At 44.9% G+C, this 24,767-nt stretch overlaps 1 protein-coding gene across 1 annotated transcript in view; it reads right to left on the reverse strand.

Moving 5' to 3' along the window:
* npr2 (natriuretic peptide receptor 2) overlaps positions 1-23,960 on the reverse strand; it is a 77,087-nt gene extending 53,127 nt beyond the window's left edge. The window contains exons 1-6 of the mRNA XM_084325216.1: positions 22,898-23,960; positions 19,179-19,360; positions 15,859-15,972; positions 13,873-14,008; positions 7,937-8,031; positions 3,700-3,835 (exon numbers count right to left, since the gene is read on the reverse strand). Of these exons, the coding sequence (XP_084181342.1) occupies positions 3,700-3,835; positions 7,937-8,031; positions 13,873-14,008; positions 15,859-15,972; positions 19,179-19,360; positions 22,898-23,600 (1,366 nt within the window). The 5' untranslated portion in view covers positions 23,601-23,960. The remainder of the gene's footprint in view (positions 1-3,699; positions 3,836-7,936; positions 8,032-13,872; positions 14,009-15,858; positions 15,973-19,178; positions 19,361-22,897) is intronic.
* Between the last annotated feature and the right edge of the window lie 807 nt (positions 23,961-24,767).

Raw genomic sequence — 24,767 nt, forward strand, 5'->3', positions numbered from 1 at the left:
TCATCAATGACAAAACCGAGGAAAACAAAAATAAACCACGTGAACTTTGGAAATTACTCAACAATCAACTAGGCTGCAGTAAAAAACTTAAAACCAGGTTCTCAAACATAAACATAAAGACGGACAACACGCTCATCACAGAAAAGCTGGATGTAGCCAATTACTTAAACACTTTCTTCACAAACATAGCCACAACACTGGTAAACAAACTACCCTCCCACTCAGGGCATTATGGGGTAGAACACATAGTAGCATACTACAAGAACCTAGGCGTCCACAAAGACGACTTCAAACTGGAAATGGTAACTACAGATGAGGTACTCAAAAAACTGAGCGCCCTCCAACCAAACAAGGCCACTGGCCATGACAACATCCCCTCCAAATTCCTCAGAGACTCAGCAGCAGCCATCACCCCAGTCATCACACACATAATAAACCTCTCCATAAAACAGGGACACGTCCCCAAGGACTTCAAAATTGCGAGAGTAACACCCCTGCACAAAAAGGGCAGCAAATTAGACCCGGGTAACTACCGCCCTGTTTCTATCCTTACATCCATCTCGAAAGTCATGGAAAAAATAGTATACGAACAGATCGAAAAGTACCTAGCGGAAAAAAATCTAATCTACGAATTCCAATCTGGCTTCAGAACATCCCACTCCACTGACACATGCCTTCTCTACTTGAACGACCACATCAAACAAGAGGTGGACGCGGGCAAATACTGCGGCATGGTCATGCTGGACCTACAAAAGGCCTTCGACACTGTCAATCACACCATTCTGATTGACAAGCTAAAAGCAATTGGTTTTGATAGTTTATCAGTGAGCTGGATACAATCCTACCTGGAGGGGAGGGAACAGATGGTGGAAGTAAACGGTACCCTATCCCCTCCCCTCACAGCGAGCTGTGGTGTTCCACAAGGAAGCATACTAGGACCGCTACTATTCTTAATTTATGCAAATGACATGTCGTCAGCTTGTGACTGCAACTTGTTCCTGTTTGCGGACGACTCAGCCCTGCTGGTCTCTGACAAGAACAAGTTACAGGTTGAAAAAGCCCTCAGCTCGGAACTAGGCAAAATCTGCATATGGCTCGCCGACAACAAACTATCATTACACATGGGCAAAACAGAGTCCATTCTCTTCGGTTCAAATAACAAACTCAGCAAGACCGACGGCTTCTCGGTTACAGTGGGTGACAATATTATCACAAGGAAAGATGAAATTACCTACCTGGGTTCCATCCTAGAGGCTAATCTTTCCTGTGACAAAATGGCATCCAATGTAATAAAAAAAGTCAACCAACGAACGCGATTCTTGTACCGGATCTCCTCTCTGGTAAACAAGAATACCCTGAAGACTCTAGCAGGAGCACTCATTCAAGGGTACTACGACTATGCTTGCACCTCATGGTACCAAAGCACCTCAAAGGCACTAAAAAACAAATTACAAACATCTCAAACAAGCTAGTCAGACTACTACTTGACCTGACTCCCAGAACCCACCTCACCCCTGCCCACTTTGACAACCTAGGATGGCTTAGAGTAGACGACAGAGTACAGCAACTTGCAATGGGCCTGGTCTACAAGATACACTACGCGACCAAGGTACCCATGTACATGTCAAAATACTTCCCAAAGATCAGTGAATACCACGATCACAACACCAGAGGGAGCTCCACAAATCATGTAAAACCCAGATTCGGCTCAAACAAGGGACTAAACACGTTTCGCAAATTATGCCACATCAATGTGGAACGCCCTACCTAAAGCTGTAAAGGAATGTGAATCACTACCCACTTTCAAAAACACTCTCAAAAAACACCTACGTGAGACTGCAATTCGAAACTGGCCCCTACAAATGTCCTAACCTAGTTGTACAGTAAATGACCAAGTAAGGCTTTGTCAGTATTCCAATGTACAGTGTAAAATGTGTGTGTGTCCCCTACCCAACCCCCCCCCCCCCACCTCCAATGTACAGCCCTCACCCAACCCACCCAACCCCACCCCACCCATCCAACCTCCTCCAATGTACAGTTTCTACGCCAAATGTATATACACTCCTTTTCTGGACACTTTTGTATCACAAACAGTACTGTATTTGCAAATCTGATATGTCATAAATGTATAGATGTAGCAGTACTGTCTATCTGTATGTCATGTATGTCATATATGTTATGATGAATTGAAAATGGGGGACCCTGATGTAAACAAGACGAAAGTCTTTCTCTGGTCTGCATCCCCTTAACAATTGTATGTATTGAGCTGTACTGTACTGTACCCATTCTGCAATCTGTTAATAAACTTTTCAATCAATCAATCAATCAAACCTAATTGCAGTGGCTTTCTGAATCAGGCCGTTCCTGGTCAGTAAGTGCACCAGTTCATCATCAATTGACATTTTCCGCTCTGAAAGTCATGCTGTGTTATTTCTACATGGATATTTTTCACATAACTTTTTTGTCATACTACTACTTATTGCTTATGCTTATATATGCAGATGTTATACTGTGTTGGTTCTTACACAGTCTCGGTGAAAGGTCTAGGGGAGTGATTACTTCCTCAAAATTAAAGTATAGTTTGTCATGTTGAAAGGATTGCGACACCAGTCAAGGAGTTATGGGTTGCTATCTCTTGCACAATTTTGTATCCCCGGTTGCTTTCTAGGTGGGATGCAAAATGCCCATGCAAAAATAGCCATAAACTAAAAGCACAGGTTATATAATAGCTATTATAGTCCTGAAATCTAAAATGACAATCTGTCAAATCTGTAATAAAACATCAACCTCTAGACAAAATAGCCCCTCTTGGTACTGCACTTTGTTTATATTTCTTTGTTTTGGTCTGATGTGTGGGTTGGAGAGGAGTTGAGTAGGGATAAGGGAGGGGTCACTACTATATAGCTATAATATACATATTGACAATATAATATGGTATATATAGCTATTATATAATATATATCTATATAGTAACGCATTATACTGTGAATTATTCTCCACACTTGGCAGAGCCTGAGGTGTGCCCGGGAGTGGCAACCCATCCCCCACTCAACTCCAACCCACACATCACACCAAAGCAAACAAATGTAAACAAAGTGCAATACCAAGCCTCTTTTGCCTAGAGGTCGCAGTTTGACAGCATTACAGATTCTACCTTCAAGTGTCAGTTGGTACAGGGTACTACCGATGCAATAAACCACTGAACAGTAAAGACTTCGACCATTTGTTCATAAGTTATGGTAATGAGCTATCAAGATATAATCCATTTTTCACCATTAGATAAATCTACAGTAATATATATGTCAGAATGGGTGGGTGGGGTTTGCTTCGCTTTAGTTTCTGACATTATTTCATTATGACGTCTTTTTGTATTGGGTAATTTCTCAGACACTGATATCCTGTTTTGGCCTGTTCTCGTCCCAATATCCAATACCAGTATCATACACATCCCTGATAATAACTACAATAGCTCTGTTATCCCTTTCACTACCACACTACAGAAGGTTAACCTTTCACTACCACACTACAGGCGGTCTGTAGTGTGGTAGTGAAAGGGTTAACCTTCTGTATTGTCGCAGTGAAAGGGTCAACCCATTGGTAGTGTGGTAGTGAAAGGGTTAACCTTCTGTATTGTCGCAGTGAAAGGGTCAACCCATTGGTAGTGTGGTGGTGAAAGGGTTAAAGGGGTAGAATTCCTACCGTCATTGCAGGAGGGGTCATCGAAGGAGAAGACGCACGGTGGGTTGTCTGGAGGCGGGCCCCCACTGGGCCAATCAATCTTCTCCGTCTGGGACCATATGATCTCTTTGTTTGTCCCGTTGTAGTGAGCAACAAGCTGTAAATAATAAGAGTCAGAAATCAAAGTCTGACATGGATTGACAAAATAATAATAAAAAATAAGCGGTGGGGGTTAACATACGTCACGGCGTCACGTCGAAACGAATCTCGTACTCAAGATCCGTGTCTTGCGCAATACACATTTCGCAGCGTTTCTCAGAAAATAATGAATGAATCAGTGGAGGAACAGAAGACATGGCACAGTGTTGCGCTGACAGCGACTGGCGTTCATTAAAAATAATGGATTTTGCAGTTAGCTGCCCTTTTTAGTGAAGTGCTACTAAAACATGCAAACTGATCGGTGACTCAAAATGGTTTCGCTTGATTAGCACGGGCTGCTTGATGAGCAGAACCGACTAATAAATGTCACAACCGTTAAGATCTACTGGAGTAAACAATGGCATCGTGCGGTTCAACCTGGCGTCTTTCACAGGCGACCTCTTTGAAGAAGAAGCGCTGTGAGGATGGCGTGTCATTGTGTTTCCAGCCGCATCTGTAGGGTCTTTCTTGTTTTGACGGTATGCCATTCGCTAGCCTTGTTGCCAGTAGCTTCCCTTGTCACAGAAGGGCACCGTGTAACATGACTCCTGCATCTCTGACTAGCCACTGAAGAATGTCAATTTAACCTTGTTCTGTCATGGTGGGCCACGCAGACTTGTTGGCTCTTCTGTGCTAGAGGTCTTGGAGGACGGCCTTCCCGTAGGGAGGCTCATAAAATCTATTCAGACTGTAACTGTCGTGGGGCGAGAGGACACAGAATGGACTCTCTGGTATTGTGTTAAATGACTGCAGTATGTGCTTGGGTTCGAGGCCTCTGTTCACTTGTGGAAAATAATTCCCCATATGAGGACAACTGACTGTGTATTTACTGCTGCAGTATGACTGCAGTATGTGCTTGGGTTCAAGGCCTCTGTTCACTTAAGTTGTACACACTGGCTGTGGAAAAGGATTCCCCATATGAGGACAACCGACTGTATATTTATCCTCTCTAGAGATAAAAGACTTGTCTAGGAGGATCACCTATTCCCATAAAACACATCTGTTTTACTAATAAAACAGACAAAACGGATCCATCCCAGTACTAACGGCACCATACTCTGTGAGTTAAGACTTGGATATTTGGATTGCGAGCCGAAATCGACTAAAGATGTTTCAACCCTGGTCACTGGATACTGGGGCTGATCTGAGACAAATATTGACCAATTAGGAGCCAGGAGAAATTAGACCAGGAAGTCCCGATGACAGCCTCTGCGGACTGCCATGAAATTCTAACTGAAGTCGAATGTAGCTAACCCACTTCATCTGCCCTCAGAGAGAAACACCAGAGCAGTTTACATAGTGTTTCACAGAGCGCCAGATACACAAATATTTTCATCCGACTGTGAGGGAAATTTGAGGTTTTATGCATCTTATCATTAAAAAAGTCAGGACCCCAGAAGATCTCCCAAATAGTAATGGCTCCTTTTCCTCTTGCATGATGTTCAACATTCGCTTTTAATTGCATCACTGGTCATACACAAGTAAAGCATTTGGGTTTTAAACTGCACATAACTCACTATGGAATTTCAAGGAAATTCTTGTTACAGTAATTACAGCAACTGAGACATATGGAGGGAATTAGCCTGCTGCTCCGAGAGCAACAGTTCTCAGCTATTATTATTATTTCTTGTCACAGAGTTTACCCACGGAGACTCAAAGTGAATCATAAAAGTGTGTACGTTATAAATCATAAACGCGGCAAATGGGATTTATGACAACAAGGATTTTCTCAGAGGTGGAGAAACGTTATTATGACTTTGTTGGAAACCATCCTAATCTGTTTGGACCATTATGTTGAGGAACAGCATGGCGTCCCCTCATTACCACCACTATATACAATACTGTTAATGCATGAAAAAGGTCTCTTTAAGAATTCTTTATCAATCGACTGATTTAGAAAAGGGATGTTGACCAACTCCATGGATGTCCTTAACATGCTTCTTCTCTAAGCAGTGACAAAGCTTCGTGAGCCTACTGTAGGCCCATAATTAACCCATTCAAAAACCAAAGTGGAACTTGAATTAATACATGGGTGTCAATCTGAAAATGAGTTTTTTTGGAGATAGAAGTTTTTTTTTGCACAACAGCAAAACATTATAAAGACCTTATTATTAATGCTGTACAGTTATAAATATTTGGCAATATTTACTCAAACTATTTCCTTAATCTCAAGAGGCTGCAATTGACCTATCTCAAGCTTTGCCCTATTTTCTTGATCCTCCAATCACAACTGTTGCTTCCCTCAAAGAGATAGGTCAATTCTGATGCTCTGCAGAATCCCTGGCTGGCTGCAAATCAAGCTGCAAATCAAGCTGAAACACCAGATAAAATCTGTCATTGTATTCAAACTGAACAACTCCTAGTAGAACCATAGGATATACAGTATTTCTTACAACTATCTTTCACCCTTTTATTTTACAGTTTCAAAAGGAAGTTATACAGAAGAGTGTGTGTGTGTGTGTGTGTGTGTGTGTGTGTGTGTGTGTGTGTGTGTGTGTGTGTGTGTGTGTGTGTGTGTGTGTGTGTGTGTGTGTGTGTGTGTGTGTGTGTGTGTGTGTGTGTGTGTGTGTGTGCGTGTGTGTGTGTGCGTGCATGCGTGCGTGTGTGCGTGCGTGTGTGTGTGTGTGTCAAAAAGATCTAACCAAATCCTCCAGGCTTAGTTAGCCAGTTAATGACTGCCAGAATAACTGGGATTCCGTACAGATCAATTCGTCTTTCATTTCTACAGGAGTGGCGATGAACACCGTGGATCAACCATCTGGGAATCTTTTTCTTCCCCTCAGCTAATAACCTTTCAGCGCTGTGAGTAGAAGGAACTACAGCCGTGGTTAATCCTCCACCGGCGAGAGAAGAGCTCTCTATCATCACGGTCCTTCTTCAACATGACACCGTCAACTTCTTCCAAGTTTAATTTCCTGCTGCGTAGTTTGTTTAATACCAGTGTGTGACAGGAAGTAAACTTGGGCCCAAGCTGTTCCCTATAGCAACACAATCCCACTGAAAATGCCTATGGTCACTGCCACCGCCACAGCACCGCAATAATTGAGCAGCAAATTTATTGTTTAACATTAAGAAACTATTGGTCCCCGCAGAGTAGTTACAGTATATACCCAATCATGCGCCTGTAAAGCTGCAAAAACAACAATAAAACAGCAAGGGCGCTTTTCTGTATGAGGCAACTGTGCTGGAACATGATTCTGGTGTGATGTACTCGCGGAAAAAACGAGCCCGGTTTTGAAAAATGTAAAAGAAAAGCTTCGAAATGGGCGGCTAAGTGGCGCAGTGGGCAAGGTGCTCGCCACTAACGCAGGAGATGCTGGGTTCGAGCCCCGCTCTCGGCGTTGCTTCCGGCTTGGCTGGTCGTTCATACTAATACAATTGGCAGTGTTAGGGGGTGGGAAAGCCGGTGGGTGGGGATCGGACGTTGTGGACAGCGACTCCTCCGGTTGGTGCGCCTGTACAGCAGAATCAGGAAGTATCGGGGGCAGCGTGAGCCTCCCACGTGCTACTCCTCGCCACTGAGAGATTGCGCTGTGCAGGTGAAAAGATGCGACGGCTGCCTCCTCGTGTACCGGAGGGGACACGTGATGCAAGGCTTGATCCTCACTGCAGCCGGCCAGCGGGAGGCATGGCCTAGCAACGTTCGAGACAGGAGAGGGTAGAATTGGATAATACGAAATTGGGATGGGAGAAAAAAAGAAAATGGGGAGAAAAAGTAGATAAAAAAAAAAAAAAAAAAAGGAAGCTTCGAAATGAACCGTTAAAAGTGGTTTCCGTACTGGTGCGCCGCGAGATACCCAGTAAATCTCTCCACTGGACGTTTTATTCGGAAGATACTCCCGCTATGGTTCGAACTCTTGTGAAAGTCATGGATAGTCAAGCCAAGTCAGTTCTGTCTTTTATCTTCAGCAGGCGAATGTTTTAAAGTCAATGTGCAAGCAGTCATAGATAATACATAAACTTCTATTTTATTACAGCAAGTGTTGTTGTTTTTCTGCACACACAAAGGAATCCCTCCTTAGTGTGAAATGGCATTTTAAAGCAGCTGGACCAGACCTACCCCGTACTCTCCTGTCTTCTGGTCCGTCATGGCCCACAGGTTCAGATCTATGTCCCGGGCGTTGAGTCTGTCTGTGGTCACAAGCCCTGTTACTCCTAAACACACAAAGAGCACACAGGTTATCTTCTGTATTATACATCACACAAATATACAAAATAGAACTTAAAGGGGCACTTCACTCACAGACACATCCAAAAACTCGAAACAGTTTTGCACACATCCATTTATAGTTTGACAGTTACTGAGAGTACATTAGTTAGTGAATATTAATATTAGTGAATATGGCCACCATTGGTGTCATCAGGGGTTGCTGAACTGGCATAGCGTGACAGACTGAGCATCACTAGCCTGACCTACAGGGTGTTCAGAGTGGGTATACTGTTACTTTCCCATCGATTTCAGATTCAGATTATTTTATTGTCACAGCTTTTTTAAATGTACATACAGTAGGAACAGTGTGTGTGTGTGTGTGTGTAATGAGTGTGATTGTGTCTTTCCGTCAGTAGTCTGGTTGATTCTCTGTCGTAATTCTCCTCTTCCGCACTATTTTGCAACAACACTGTCTCTCATGCCTTGAGTTTAGTGCTGCCTTAGGGCTTGTGTCCACAGCGGACGTTTTATGAATTGTCAGCTGCTTTCTGTCATTCATTTCTATGCTACAGACGCGACATGCCCGCTCCTTTTCCCAGCGCCGCGCCTCGCGTTTTAGCGCTCTCGGCGGCAGCGTTTTTGGGCGGAGCGCTCCCAGCGCATAAAGTTGAAACTAGTTCAACTTTTCAACCAACCGACCAACTTTTCAACCAACCGACCAATCAACATCGAGGAAGTGGTGGAGCCGCGGCAGTCGCGAGACTCAGGAAAATGCTCTGAGCATTTTTTTTTTGCTTTTCAAAGCGGTCCGCCTTGAAAAAAACGTCCGCTATGGACACAAGCCCTTAGATAACCCCCCCCCCCCCCCCTTCTATTCCTGAATGCTAGTGAGTTCTGATGCTTCCTCTTGCACCGGTACAGTACAGTGCTGCATGTAGTTTGAAGGAAGGTCTGGACAGTGCTGCATGTACCCCCGGCCTCTCCATCAACAATATCACCAGCTATGACCTCACCATCTCTGACCATCTCGCCAACAAAAGTGCTCCATAACCTTCCGGAACCTTAAATCCATCCACCCCCCTCCCTTTCCTCCCTACTGTCCGACACCCTCCCTGACCCCGCCCTCATCCAGAATTTCTCCCCCACTGAACTGGTCAACACCTACAACCACACTCTCACCTCCTGTCTCAACCAACTCGCTCCCTTAAAAAACAAAATCTGTCTCCTTCACCCACTCTGCCCCCTGGTACACCGACCATCTCCATCAGCTAAAATCCAAGGGCCGTCAGCTTGAACGCCTTGTAAACAAAACCGGTCTCACTGTCCATAAAGATGCCTACAAACTCCATCAACAGCACTACAAAGAAGCCCTCAATAACGCACGCTCCTCCCACTATTCCTCCATCATACAATCTGGCAGCAACAACCCAAGGACACTTTTCTCCACCATAAACAAACTCCTCAAACCCATGGACACCATCTCCAACTCATTCACTGTCAGTAAATGTACCTCATTTCTCTCTCACTTTCTAAACTAAAATTGACACAATTCACAACCAACTGACCAATTCCTCCACCTCCATTGTCTCTGATCCGGAACCCGACCTCCCCCCCACCTCCAAATCCCCCACTCTCATCCTTCTCTGAAATCACAGCATCCGACCTATCCACCATCATGACTGGCATGAAATCTTCAACCTGCATCCTGGACCCCATCCCCTCCCCCTTAGTCAAGGCCTGCCTGCCCTCACTCTCTCCCCTGATCACTACTATCATAAACTCCTCTCTGTCCACTGGCCTTGTCCCCCCCGCCCTGAAACTCGCTGCCATTACCCCTCTACTAAAAAAAACCCGGACTAGTACACCCTGACACCCTCAACAACTTCCGCCCCATCTCCAACCTCCCCTTTCTGTCAAGAATTCTAGAACGAGCTGTTGCCACTCAGTTAAAATCCCACCTTGAATCCAATAACCTCTACGAACCCTTCCAATCCAGCTTTCGCACCAAACACAGCACAGAAACCGCTCTATTAAAGGTCACCAATGACATTATGCTATCTGCTGACTCTGGTTCCCTCTCCATCCTCATCCTCCTTGACCTCATTACTCTTTGTAGTCTGCTACGGTCTTGTGCAGTGCTATTCCCAAACGAGGAGGTGATGTTGCCGGTCAGGATGCTCTCTATTGTACATGAGTAGAAGTTCCTAAGGATCTTCTGACTGACTTGGAACTTCCTTAGGCGCCTGAGGAAGTAGAGGCGTTGTCGTGCCTTCTTCACAACACTGTCAATGTGTGTGGTCCATGTCAAGTCCTCGGATATGTGGGCTCCGAGGTACTTGAAACTGTTCACTCTCTCAACCGGTGCCCCGTCGATGCTGAGGGGGCTGTAGTCCTTGACCCCCGACCTCCTGAAGTCCACAATCATCTCTTTTGTTTTGCTGACGTTCAGGGAGAGGCAGTTCTCCTGACACCACTGTGACAGGATCTCTACCTCTTCCAGGTAGGCCCTTTCGTCGTTGGCAGAGATCAGGCCCACCACTACTGTGTCATCAGCAAATTTGATGATGGTGTTGTTGTTCCGCTGTGCTACGCAGTCATGTGTGTACAGGGAGTAGAGGAGGGGGCTCAGAACACAGCCCTGGGGGGCCCCTATGTTGAGCGTGATGGATGAGGAGGTGCAGTTGCCGGCTCTTACCACCTGGGGTCTGCCCGTCAGGAAGTCCAAGACCCACTGGCAGAGGTCATAGTTCAAGCCCAGGTCCCTGAGCTTGGCTATGAGTTTGGAGGGGACTATGGTATTGAATGCTGAGCTGTAGTCGATGAACAGCATTCTCACATAGTTCCCCTGCCTCTTGTCCAGGTGTGATGCTGCTGTGTGCAGCACATGGGCTATGGCGTCCTCCGTGGACCTGTTGGGGCGATATGCAAATTGCAGAGGGTCCAGGTTGATGGGGAGGGAGGAACAGATGTAGCCCTTCACTAGCTTCTCAAAGCACTTCATGGCTATGGAGGTGAGGGCTACAGGGCGGTAGTCGTTGAGGCAAGCAGGCGTAGATTTTTTGGGTACAGGGATGATGGTGGACTTCTTCAGACAGGTGGGGATGACAGCCTGTTCCAAGGTCAGGTTGAAGATGTCAGTGAATACCGGGGCCAGTTGGTCGGCACAGACTTTTAGGACGCGGCCGGGGATGCCGTCCGGTCCTGCTGCTTTCCTGATATTCACTTTTTTAAAGATCCGTCTCACCTCACTTCAGCCGAACGCACAATTGGAGGGGGGCTTCCCACCCTCCAGAACATTTACAACAAGCGGTGCAAGGGGAAGGCTAAGAGAATTATTAAGGACTCGAGCCACCCGAACAACTGCCTCTTTGAACTGCTGCGGTCAGGCAAGCGATACCGGAGTCTTAAGGCGAGCACAGAAAGACTCAGAAGAAGCTTCTATCCCCAGGCCATCAGGCTGCTAAACGAACAATAATCACTATGCAACAACCATCAAATGCACACAGCACACACACCCACACGCACACACTCACTCAAACAAACAACACACTGCAGCACCCACTCTCCACACTTTAGATCACACAAACACACTTACACTTTATATTTATTGATAAAGGATTTTGCACTACAACTCGTACACCTACTGTGAATTGTACCTAAATTGCACCTCGTCCCATTTCTCCATTTCTGCCTTGCACTATATAGTATTGTATATTAGTACACTGCACAGTATTGTATATTGTATGGTAACTACGTCTATTCTGCATCGAACATTGTACATATGTCTAAACTGAACACTGACCTCATTTTTTTTACTTCTAATTTTACTATGTTATTTTATTTCATACTTATCTTGTCTTGCACAGTCTCTGGAGCGCAACAGTAAGAAGCATTTTGTATAAAAGTATTCTGTACTTCTGTATGACAACTATTAAAGAAACTTGAAACTTGAAACTCAGCGCCGCCTTCGACACCATCACCCACTCCATCCTCATATCTCGCCTCCAGTCCACCATTGGGATCACTGGCACTGCCCTCTCCTGGATCAAATCATATCTCTCTGACAGACACCAATTCATCTACACCAACAACCCCAAATCCCCCATTGCCCCAGTTCCCCCACGGTGTCCCCCAGGGTTCAGTACTCGGTCCCCTGCTGTTCATCCTCTACATTCTCCCACTTGGACAGATCATCCGCAAACATGGCCTCCGATTCCACTGCTATGCTGATGACACACAGCTCTACCTTTCCACCAAGACCATCACTGCCGTCACCCACTCCACCCTCATCACCTGCCATTCTGACATAAAAATATGGATGCAAAAAACCTTTCTTAAACTCAACTGTGACAAATCTGAACTACTCATCATTGGCCCAAATTCCCTGACCCGCCCCACCCAGGATTTTTCAGTCAACATCGACGGCTCCAATGTCACCCCCTCCACCCACGTCCGCAACCTAGGTATTATTCTTGACCCCACCCTTTCCTTCCTCCTGCATGTAAACCAGATCACAAAAACCGCCTTCTTCCACCTCAGGAACATTGCCCGTCTACGCCTCTCACTATTCTTCTCTGCTGCTGAAACACTGACCCATGCACTCATCACTTCCCGACTGCACTATTGCAACAGCATTCTGTATGGCTCATCCACCAAAATCCTCAACAAATTACAATACGTCCAAAACTCCGCTGCTCGCATGCTCACCTCCACCCGCTCCGACCACATCACCCCCATCCTCCACGATCTCCACTGGCTCCCCATCATATACAGGATTCAGTTCAAAATTCTACTCATCACCTTCAAAGCCCTCAACAACCTGGCCCCCTCCTACCTCTCTGACCTCCTTCCCCACCACACACCTACCCGCTGCCTCAGGTCCGCAGATGCTAACCTCCTCCAACCCATCAGAACTAAGCTCCGGACCTGGGGCGACAGGGCCTTCGCTGCAGCTGCCCCCACCCTCTGGAACGCCCTGCCCAACCATATCCGTCATGCAGACACCGTCTCATCATTTAAAAAAGCCCTAAAGGGCGCCCCAGTGGCGAACCACATAGCGCGCTCAGCCGCGAAACGGCCGACCCGGGTTCGACTCCCGAACCCGTCGTTATTTGCCGAATGTCTTCCCCCCACTCTGTCTCCCATTTCCTCCTCTGTCTCTATCTACTGGACTGCCCAGTAGCAATAAAGCGATAAAAGAAACGCCAAAAAATAAATCTTTAAAAAAGCCCTAAAAACCCACCTTTTTACCCTTGCCTTCAAGCCTTGAACTCCTTCCTCTCTCACCTTTTATATAATTCTTTTTTTATTTTCATTTTTTCTACTAAAACTGTATTGTTTATTTTACTCTGTAAAGTGTCTTTGAACATTCGGAAAAGCGCTATATAAAATTGATGTATTATTATTATTATTATTATTACTTTGAAGGAAGGTCTGGAGTCTGGACAGTGCCAGATTACATACAGCAATTCTGTATAGTTGAGATAAACTTGCATATACTTTTCTACTCACACAATACATTACATCCAATATAGGTGTACGGTTGAGGAACTACACTGCAAGTGAATGAATAGCAATCATTACACTAAATAGCTCCACTTCCTTACAGAAAAGCCACAGGAATTTCATAATGTGAAAAAGAAAAATCAGATTTTTCACTTCATCGCCAGTTTCATAAATGCATTTTTGGAACAAATTGAACCGGGAACCATGTGATACCCGGATGATTACAGAGGTGAAATGATTACGGCATGTAGAGCAGCACGTGGGATCAGATAAATCACATGGAAAAATCCTATTGCTATTTTCTATGACGGCTGCTTTTCATGTGGCGGCTAAGAGCTCACCCCAGAACGTGCGGTTCTGTGTCCTCTGTGTGATCTTGATGCCATCGTTCTGGGCGCCGCCCTCGGCCAGAGTCTCCTCCAGAGCCATGGCATACAGCCTGAAGCCGTCGTAGAAGCCGCCGGCAATCAGGTCCATCTGGAAGAGAGGAAATGTGATTTTAATCACACGCACGTCCAAGAAAGAAAACTGTCCCAAGGTGCAAGGACAGAAGAAAGGGGAGAGGGATGAAAACCATAACGAGCACGTGACCTGTCGGAGAACGCTCCCGTCATGATTAATACGTTCACGTTTCTACCGCGCCTTTCTCAAAAGGATTGCCACGGTGAAGTGTGGTCAAAATGTCACTTCATTAAACATGATGGGAGCATTCTTCTGACAAGGTTTTAACCTGTCGGCAAGCATGGACATGAAAGATCCGATATTGAAAGAACCGTGCTGTCAAAGATATCTGCTGGATCGTATCAATCCTAGTACGCAGTATCAGAATATGTAGAGAAAAATAATACCAAATTCAGATACAAATTTAGGTAGGCTACTTAAATTATACAAAAAGAAAATCTCTTTTCATAAACCAGTCACAACCGCCATTATTGTATCCAAGATGACTGGATTGACAACACAAAGCTCTTCATATTTTTACATGTAGTAAAGATATGAGCTGCTGTAGTTCTTACAGAGATGTAATTTGCCTAAAAAAAACATAATTAGGCTATAACAAGGTTTTCAAGGTAACAAGAAAAGTATTGTTAATACTATTGGTATCGAATACAAGGTATCGATGTCAGTCAGTATTTAACGTTTTAAAGTGATACACAGCCCCAGAAATAATGTAATGCATGAAAGAAATCTTGACAGAACTATACTTAACATTATGGGAAATCTGCTTACTGTCTTCTCCAGAGTCAGACAAGAAGATAGATAGGCTACCAATGTCCTCTCCGTGCACTCAGTAGAAAACTAACCGGCTGCAAGCTAGCCTAGCTTAGCACAAATTAATGGACGTGGATATGGACCACTAGCCTATAGCTTAAAACACTGGGAGAGGTGCTTTTGGCCAACAGCTAGACTAGTTGGTCCGTATCCGCTTCCATTCATTTCTGCTAAGCTATAGGCTAGCTTGCAGCCGGATAGTCTGACCCCTGAGAAGACGGTAAGCGAATTTCCGATAATGTTGGCGTGTGTCTACACAACTTGTCATCAGCTGTGAACGTTTTTGTTGCCATTCCATCAAGGAAGGGAATATGTATCCCTCGGTTTGAACCAACTTCACAGAGGGTTGTTTCAAATACCTGTTCCTATTTACATCACTTTGGCCCGGTCAGAGTACCAAATACCAACACTGATGAAAACAAAACAATAAATCTCACACACAGCAAACCACATTATTTTTTTTATTTTATTTTTATTATTCTCTTTTCCCCCCCTCCTTTTTTCCAGATTTTTCTCCCATCCCACTGTTAGTCGTTATGCCAATTCCCAACCCCCTTCCTGGTTGTTGCGCACCCCCCCCCCCCCCCTACTGTTGGTCCGGGAGGCCGGAGACTGTCACATGCTTTCCTCCGACGGTCACACTACCTCCCTCCAGATCCTACCCTCGCTGAGCAGGCGCCCCGACCGAACTGTAGGAGTCGCTGTCCACAACGCCCAGGACCCACCCACCAGCTTTCCCACCCTCTAACACTTGCCAATTGTGTTAGTATGAGCGACCAGCCAAGCTGGTAGCAACGCCGAGAGCTGGGCTCGAACCCAGCGTCTCCAGCGTTGGTGGCAAGCGCCTTGCCCACTACACCACCTAGCCGCCCAGCAAACCACATTCTTAATGCATGAGCTAATGTAAAAGCAGTTAGAAAAGAACAATCAGAATCATTGATCATCATCAGATTTTGTCATCATCCAGTGACAATAAAACTAAAAAATTATAATCGAATCTAGGTGTAAAAGAATTTCCACCACACGAACGTGGCTGGGCTCTCAGTACAACTTACGAGAGAGGGCTCTAAATTCACTCCGAACTCCACGAGGGCTCTGGCGTGGAGTTGTCTCTGAAATTCTTTATATTCCGGATTATCAGGCGCCCGGTACGTTATGACAAACACCGACTGGAATAGAGAGAAACACACAGAGAGAGATAGAAGAATGAAACAGAAATTATTTCAGATCACATTAAACACAGTGGAGTTTGGCCGAGTTTGGCTGATATCCCAAGGGGATCAATAAAGGAGTTATCTTATCTTAGGTTCTTCATCTTATCTCAGGTCCTTCAGTTCTCAGGAACTTCCAAAAGGGATAGATAACAATCGTTAAGGATTTCCCTCTAGGTGTGAAGAACGAGAGTAAGCCTCGAGCTAGGCTAAATGAATAATATCTAAAGATAACGTCATCAGATGAATGAAGAGTCAAATGTGTGTGTTGACAAAATAACGAGCAACGTGTGTAGACTGCCAATAATGAAAATGAAGACACGTAGTCTTAACCCTTTCACTACCACACTACCAATGGGTTAACCCTTTCACTGCGACACATAAGGTTAACCCTTTCACTGCCACACGACAAAGGGTTAACCCTTTCACAACCACACTACGGAAGGTTAACCCTTTCACTACCACACTACTGTGCTAGTGAAAGGTTAACCTTCTGTAGTGTGGTATAGTGAAAGGTTTAAGGAGACGTGAGCACTACGTTTGCCAGTCCTCCTGTTCTCAATGTCTTATTTAGGACACTTAACTTTGTTACAAATTGGTGTTCTGGTATACAGCAGGAGTTGTGACTTGGCGGCTGATTAACTGGGTGAGAAAAATGCAGTTTTAGCCAGAGATGTTACTCTCCCCTCCCACACTGTCTCTTCTGCAGCTCCGGAACTGCTGACACACTCTACCATCCGAACGGCACGACAACACATTAATAATATGGAACCCACCACAAACTTCCACAAGCAATCAGTGCTGTGAAGGAAGCCTATTGCCATAATAAAACATGTTACGGCTTGCAGACAAATTAACATGGTTGCATAATCAGCAGAAGGGGGGGGGGGGGGGCTCTAGTTTCCCCAACTAATAAGGTTAGGAGCAGTTCAGTAGCAGAGAAACCGACGTTAGATGTTGTATATCTGTGGGTTTTCCTTGCGAGGCTGCGACGGCCGCTCTGTAGTCTCGAATTCTGTCTTTGTTTAGCCATCGCTTATACTGTTTCAACTAAACACTTCACAAGGAGGTCACGTAAAGACTGGGTGCAGTTCAGACTGCGCTCTGAGATGCACCGTGACGAGGTTTAAGGATTTATACATGCTGGGCGCTACGGTATGCCAATTTAGACTCTTACAGCGCGCACACAGCAAGGATTCTGGACGCCTGGGGGTTTTCTGGTTGTCTGGACGTCTAAGTGAACCGCGCAGCCGTTAAAAACAAACACTGTGGAACACTCTTACGATAATATTCGAGTCCAGGGGGACCCTGATGTAAACAAGACGAAAGTCTTTCTCTGGTCTGCATCCCCTTAACAATTGTATGTATTGAGCTGTACTGTACTGTACCCATTCTGCAATCTGTTAATAAACGTTTCAATCAATCAATCAATCCATTATGAAAAAGAGTGCAAATGATCAATCTAAGCGTTTCATCCAATTACATTTAAAGCCACCTTTCGTTTTGAATTCAGGGACTATACCGAGTCTTCGAAGCCAGTGGTGGCATTTAAGAATCTCAATTGGATGGGGAGAACATCAGTGTTCACTTGCTTATTTATTCCTCAGGACATTAATCTTTAGAACTAAGTAGCTTTCTCATGACAATGCATCCTCCGACTCATTAACGTCATTTCAATGAGTGGTTGACAGGAGGAGGGAAGAGGGGAGTGGGGAGAATCATGACCTTTCGACAGATTATAGCCCCCCCCCTCCCCGGTTGGAAAGATTATTAAGTATGCTGCTAAGAGACACACACATCAGAGCGCACACATTCGTATTTATTTAATGTCTGTGTATCGCTGGGATAGTCCTTTGTTCAATTGGACTTTGCTATTTGTGCGGTTGGGTCAACCGTTCGTTATCATTTCTAAAAGGACAGTTGGCTGACAGTTGAAAGAGGGTTTATTTGGGTTTGTGTTAGACAAGGGAGAGTTGGATGCGTTTCATAGAGTAACCTTGGATCATCAGACCGGCTGGCTCGTTTGGTTTGGGGTCAGTCTGGGAATGAAAACAGACTTCCAGTCGATAACGACCTCTGGGACAAACAGATCTGGTAAAAAAGTGCCCACATCACTCACACGAAGAAATAAAAGCATTGTCTGGATTTTCCCCCTTGTTTACAGTTAAGAAACACTTTAACTTAATTCTAATACCGTATAAACCTCAAGTAATCTACAACATTGGCCTCCCTCATGTATTCCATGCCATTAAGGACATGTGACACTAATGCTTATATTCTTCCTGAGCACAGGCCTGTGAATGGGTCAAGCGCCATCCAACTCAGTGCATTTCATGCAGCTTTAGCTGGAAGGGGGATGCGTGAGACACGTCACCCTGATGGACAAGCGCAGCCAGTGAATTGGACACACGACGGAGAGGGACATGCGAATTGGATTTCCTCACAGTGAGGAGACATCCATTCCGTGTGCCAAATGGCAGTTTTCAAACTTGTATCCCCGGTCTGCTTCCAATTACCGACCACGGTGAAACACTTGACAGCTCGCCGCTCACTAATCAACCCGAGCATTTTGGCCACCATCGCTCCAAACGTCCTCTGCGGGGGAAATTCAATTAATCAGACAAACGCAAGGAGCGGAACGGATCAATGGGTGGAATATTTCTTTCTTCGTGTCTCCGTGTGCAGTGTGTGTGTGTGTGTGTGTGTGTGTGTGTGTGTGTGTGTGTGTGTGTGTGTGTGTGTGTGTGTGTGTGTGAGAGAGAGAGAGATAGTGTGTGTGTGTGTATGTGTGTGTATGTACCTGTTGCTGGTGTGTGTGTGTGTGTGTGTGTGTGTGTGTGTGTGTGTGTGTGTGTGTGTGTGTGTGTGTGTGTGTGTGTGTGTGTGTGTGTGTTGATTGATTGAAAATTGTATTAACGGATTGCAGAACGGGTACAATACAGTACGGATCAATACACACAATTGTTAAGGGGATGCAGACCAGAGAAAGACTTTTGTCTTGTGTGTATGTGTGTGTGTGTGTGAGAGAGAGAGAGAGAGAGAGAGAGAGAGAGAGAGAGAGAGAGAGAGAGAGAGAGAGAGAGAGAGAGAGAGAGAGAGAGAGAGAGAGAGAGAGAGAGAGAGAGAGAATGTGTGTGTGTGTGTGTGTGTTTTGAGCAGTGTACCTTGAAGACGTTGATGGGATCGCCCCAGTCGGGGTCCGAGTTCTGCCAGGGCTTGCTCTCCGTCAGGCTCTCAGCATACACGTCCAAATAGAAGATGGCGTAGTTCTCTGGGTCCTGGATCTCGCTCTGAAACAGCTTCATGATGCTCAGGAAGGTGTCCAGGGGTCCGCAGACGTACACGACTAGGGAGAGGATGACAGCAGATGGAATGGTGAAAGGTTGTCAGCGCGAGTGTGAAATGTGTGTCTCTTTTTTTTATGTGTGGGAATGATTTACAGTACCTGGACACATTACATTCAATGCTCGTCTATTAAAGTGTCCTTGTGAAAATGTTTACAACACTGTTATTTCCCAACAGCACAACACAGAGGAGAAATTATGGCGTTGCTGCAAATCATGTTCACCAATCTTATTAGATTAGATTCAAAATGTATTGTCATTATACAGCACAAGTACAGTACAACGAAAATAAGTTTGGCATCCAGAGTGCAAATGTAACAGTAAAGTGCAATAGTAATAATACAATGTACAGGTGATTAAACTGGGTATAAAATATATAAATTAGTACTATTGAGTAATAGTGCTAATCAGATGTACAGAGTTGTAGTATTAATGTATAGTGATACTCTACAGGTATAAAAACATTATGCTAGTAAGTTATACTGGCCATCAGCGTAACTAGTACAAGTAGGATATGTACAGATATAGATATAGCATAAGCTTATGCTTATAGTTATAAGCATGTGTTGGATATTCCACTTTAAACTCGTGTATTTTGCCATTCGGTATGTTGGAGGAGAACCAGGTTTGTGCAATTAATATATCAATCATCATTCACTGTCTACACCTTCCTCCGCAATCCAACAGCGTTCAGTATTCATAATTCATAATATACAGTCAGTGTACCGGGGGCTGGGTCACCCTCTGTGAGCGTTATTTCCACTCACAGCATAATGTCCGCGTGGCGGCGACTGCCAAGGCCGCGCGTCCTCCCGGTTAGCAGACATTTCCTCAAGTGTTAGACCAAAGCTCAGACCCCGACTCTCATCTCTTCCAACATAGCTCACCGTGAGCTGTGCCAAGTAGCCCTGCTGTCTCCTGGACCGCGCCCAAGACAAATGTGCAAAAAGGCAGGGGGGGGGGGGAAAGGGCCCGGTGTTTTGTAGCAGTCATGAGGATCTGCCGAGACTTCATACCAAAAAAAAAAAAAAAGCACATCGAATTGTTTGGAAACATTCTGTTTCACTTAACGTTTGTTTCAACCCACCTCTCCCTCTTTCCCTCTCTCTCCCCCTCTTTTCTCTCCCTCGACTTTCCAATTATGCAAAGTTTAAAGCGGGATTATCCACCATGACTCACACACGGTTTACTTAACAAGCAGAGAGACATCCAGCTGCTTTGGCTGATTCCATGGATTATCACATATAACAGTCCATTATCAAATAATAGCTTGGCACCGTTCGCGTACAGTACCAGGAGTAGCCTAAGTGTGTATGCTTTTGCAGTTTTTTTTTCTTTTTTTTTCTTGTTTTTGTTGTTGTTTTTCAGATGCAACAATAGAAAAGGATAGAGATAACTATACTCTCTATATACCTCCCCTCCCCCTCCAAATTGAATTACCGATGTTTTCTTATGATATGTGTGTTTCTGTATCCCGTTTGTTTTAATAACCCAATGTTTCAGAGAAGATTATCCTCAAGGCCTTTGCCGTTTCATGTTCTAATCTGTTTGAAGGCCCTTTTTTTTTAACAAGTCTTGTAAAAAGAAAGGGGATGTTTGCCTTTATAGCAGGCCTTTGTTCTCTTCCATTGTATTGTGTATACACAATTAATAACAAATTGGGAGAATTGAAGGGGATCGCTCATAGCAGGACGTATCCATCCTTCTTGCTGTGCTGAATATACCGGTAGGCGTCTTTTAACAGGAAAATGTCTTTCTGCAATTATGCCATGGCCACTACATGGGTTCTATTGTGTACCAGGGGCCCCAGTGTAGAGCGCTAGCCTCAGAGAGAGCTTTTTAAATTGGGGATACAAACACTGACATGTGTACAACAAAGAGGACACAGCTTGATGTATTCTTTCATTCAGCTGCCTGACATTCTATTGTCAATGTATGCTATTAATGGACTCTCCCTGGACAAGGTGATGGGAGTTTGAATACATATACACAATGTTCTCAGTCCTGTGACTCTGACTGTTAGTCAGGTGGTAACATGGGGGGGGGGGGGGGGTGTTAATGACTACATTCTACAATACCCTACAATCATTTACATCTAATGGCGTGTAACCTGACATCAGAAGGCCAACTTTTCTCAACCCCTCGGGAAAAGGGGTTACGTCGTGAACTCAGACAAACTCACACAAGCAGCCGATTTAACCATTTGAATACTAGTCGACGAGGGATGTAAGACTTGACGGCCTGAAGGCAATCCACTGTGATAAAAGTTGAATGGAATGTCGAGCCAAAACTCCAGGCCTGGACAAGCCCTGACAAAACCATTAGCTTCCATGACCCCAAGCTCACCATGGTGGCTCCAGAACGCAGCTTAAGGGGATCGGGGGAAGAGGTCTGACAGCTGACGAAGTGCCTTTTTCCCCTGATACAACACCCATTAAATACCTATAGTGTTTATCGCACTATTTGCTCATATTCCTGTTGTAAATACAGCTTAAGTATATTAACGTATACTTACCTCAATTTCATGTGCATGGTTTAACACCATGGTTCCATATTTGGTTATTATAGGATGTCCACCACACTTTCAATGCATTCAAGATTTGTTCATTTTTTTCTAATTTAAACAGATCAGACATATCAATACCTGGTTTCATATAGTGTATGTTGGAGCTGTTTGTACTACAATCATAACCAGAGTAGCAATGGTTGTCTCATGCCTATTGTGTGATTTATGGTATTTACATTTTTACATTGTAAGTACCAATAAAGTCAATTTACTGTCTGTCATGAAAGGCTGCATTTAAAAAGAAAATGCATAGCTTTTTAATAGCCTATTGTTGGCTGCCCAGTGGGACTCGAACCGCTAACCCCTGGCCATGTTAATGCCATTGAGCCACACAGGACCTAAATAATGATGATTATAATAATCAAATCATATCCTACATTTACATTTTGTTTTGGATTCTTTACTGCAATTTTTTTTTTTACAGATTTGTGTCACCTTAAAGATTGTGTGTAAAACTGTGATTGGGGGGGGGGGTTATGAAGCATATTTAGGCTATATTTGGATGGCCATGGCCTACTTCAGATTGAACTCGATTTTAAAAAGGCCTAAAACTGCTGGTTTGAAGAGGCACCTGTAAATAAATAAATAAAACATTTGCATAATAATATAAACATGTTCTGTCCTTTTCTCTCTCACCAAGCAATAAACCAACAGACTGGCCACAGACTAAACATTCCACACTGTATAGACAATCCCTATAGAGCACCTATTCCAGTCAGCCTCTGTTAATTTCTACAGCGATATGATATTTTTACTGATATCATTATTACTATTAATATTATTATTATTTCAAATTAATGTACAAATAGGCCTAACTTAACAGGAAACATAAACAGCCATTTCTACATGATGGAAAACGCTCTAAATCGAAATCTTAAAATGGGATTTTCTCACTATGTCCCGCAGTGCACTGCACTTATATAATAATATCGATTATGCAGCACAGGTTGCCTACTAGTATAATTTAACTTACTTCTCCCGTGTTCTTTCACGAAGCCAATGAGCTCTTTATACTCTTTATACTCGTTCCCATACGGTCGGGCTTCCACGGTGACATGCATGATGTCTTGCAGATTGAGATAGATCCCCTCGGAGAGAAAGTAGTGAGGTCGATCGTCCTGCTTCAGGTCCTGATAGATCACCACGGCGCGGGAGGTCCAGTTGAACTGCGAGTGCAGCACGTTGGCGAACTCGCCCAGCTTGGTGGTGGACGGCCCGGTGCGCACGATCGTCTTGTACTCGTCCTGGTTGTGGAAGCCATACGCGGGTCCGCCGGCCGTGATCAACGGCAGTTTCCAGTGGGACGCGAACCTGCCCACGGAGGCGAGCGTGTATACACATCCAGGTCCGAAGAACGCGTCGGGCTGCATGTACAGCTTGGCGTCCACGGCGACGACCTGCGCCTTGCTCTCGGCACACACGCCCCCCTCCTCGGTGCTGAAGTTGACGATGTTCACGGAGTGCCCCAGCAGGAGTCCGTACTTGTGCCGGATGTCCTCCTGCGCCATGAGGAGCGCGGGGAACACCCGCGGCAGAGCCCAGGGATACTTCTCGTAGCTGTCCGGGAGCATCACCGCCACGGTGATGTTGTTCCCCACGGCCGGTCGACACCTGGTGACGATCAGTGAGCAAAAGAAGGCGAAAAAACAGTATCCTAGGTCCGATTTACATCCCATCGTGTAGTGTAGACTCTGCCGTTCAGTCCGAGTGAAAGTCGGGAGGATGAGAAACCCGGGGGTTCACCTTGAGAGTGGAAATGCGCTGCCCTGAAACAAAACCATACGTGTTTCTTTTTTTAAAGTCCAACTAAATGAACGAGCAAATCAATTTGTTCTGTTCATCTTGTATAAGTATGTATATATACCGCAGGTTTGCCTACTACTTCTATTATAAAAAACAAACTTAACTCCGCCGCGCGCGTCTTTCCACCCCGGCGCAGGTTTGGCGCACTGATGTTGGACTGACTCCCCCTCAGAGAGTGATGCCATCCATCCAGATGACTGGGACTTAAATCAGAGCAGCCTTCTACAACACGGCCCCCACTGGCCCCCACACGTCATTATACACGAAGTCCCTCAAAGACGGACGTGAGGCGCCCCCTACTTTCTGCGTAAAAACAGCCCTAACCCCCGTGCCGTGCGTAATTCCTGGCGAGCATGGAGATGGAGCCCTGTTGTGTGTAGATCTTTATTCAGAAGTCAGTAGGAGGAGGAGGAGGAGTGTATACACCCACCCACCCACACAGACCTGGAGTCGGGTGATGTTTATTTATTCTGCAGCCTACTCGAGACAATGCAAGTGGTCGTGGGTTTAACGTTTGATTGATTGATTGATGAAAACTTTATTAACAGATTGCAGAATGGGTACAGTACAGTACAGCTCAATACACACAATTGTTAAGGGGATGCAGACCAGAGAAAGACTTTCGTCTTGTTTACATCAGGGTCCCCCATTTTCAGGGGAGTGCAGTGCAGTGGCGAGTCGATCATTCATCATTTCATAAAAAGCAGTTTCTGATTGTATTTCACATAAAAGGGGAATGGCACTCGTTTTAATTTTAATCATTATTTGTGAAGCGGCACTACTCACGTTTATTTGGAGGCTATAGAGCCCAATGTCACAATTATGACGTCACATGCCCAGTAATAATAATAATAATAATAATAAATTTTATTTGGAGGCGCCTTTCAAAAAACACCCAAGGTCACCTTACAGGGCATAAGAACAAGACAGTCAAAATTACAAACAATGGTCTTGGCAAAAGTGTCAGTGGAGTTAAAAACAAAGCAAACATTGTATAAGTGTAACGGATGGTATCGTGAAGCGCAGTCAAGAAGGGCTGG

The sequence above is a fragment of the Notolepis coatsorum genome, assembly GCF_963971535.1.
Source record: "Notolepis coatsorum genome assembly, chromosome: 11".
NCBI classification, from domain to species: domain Eukaryota; kingdom Metazoa; phylum Chordata; class Actinopteri; order Aulopiformes; family Paralepididae; genus Notolepis; species Notolepis coatsorum.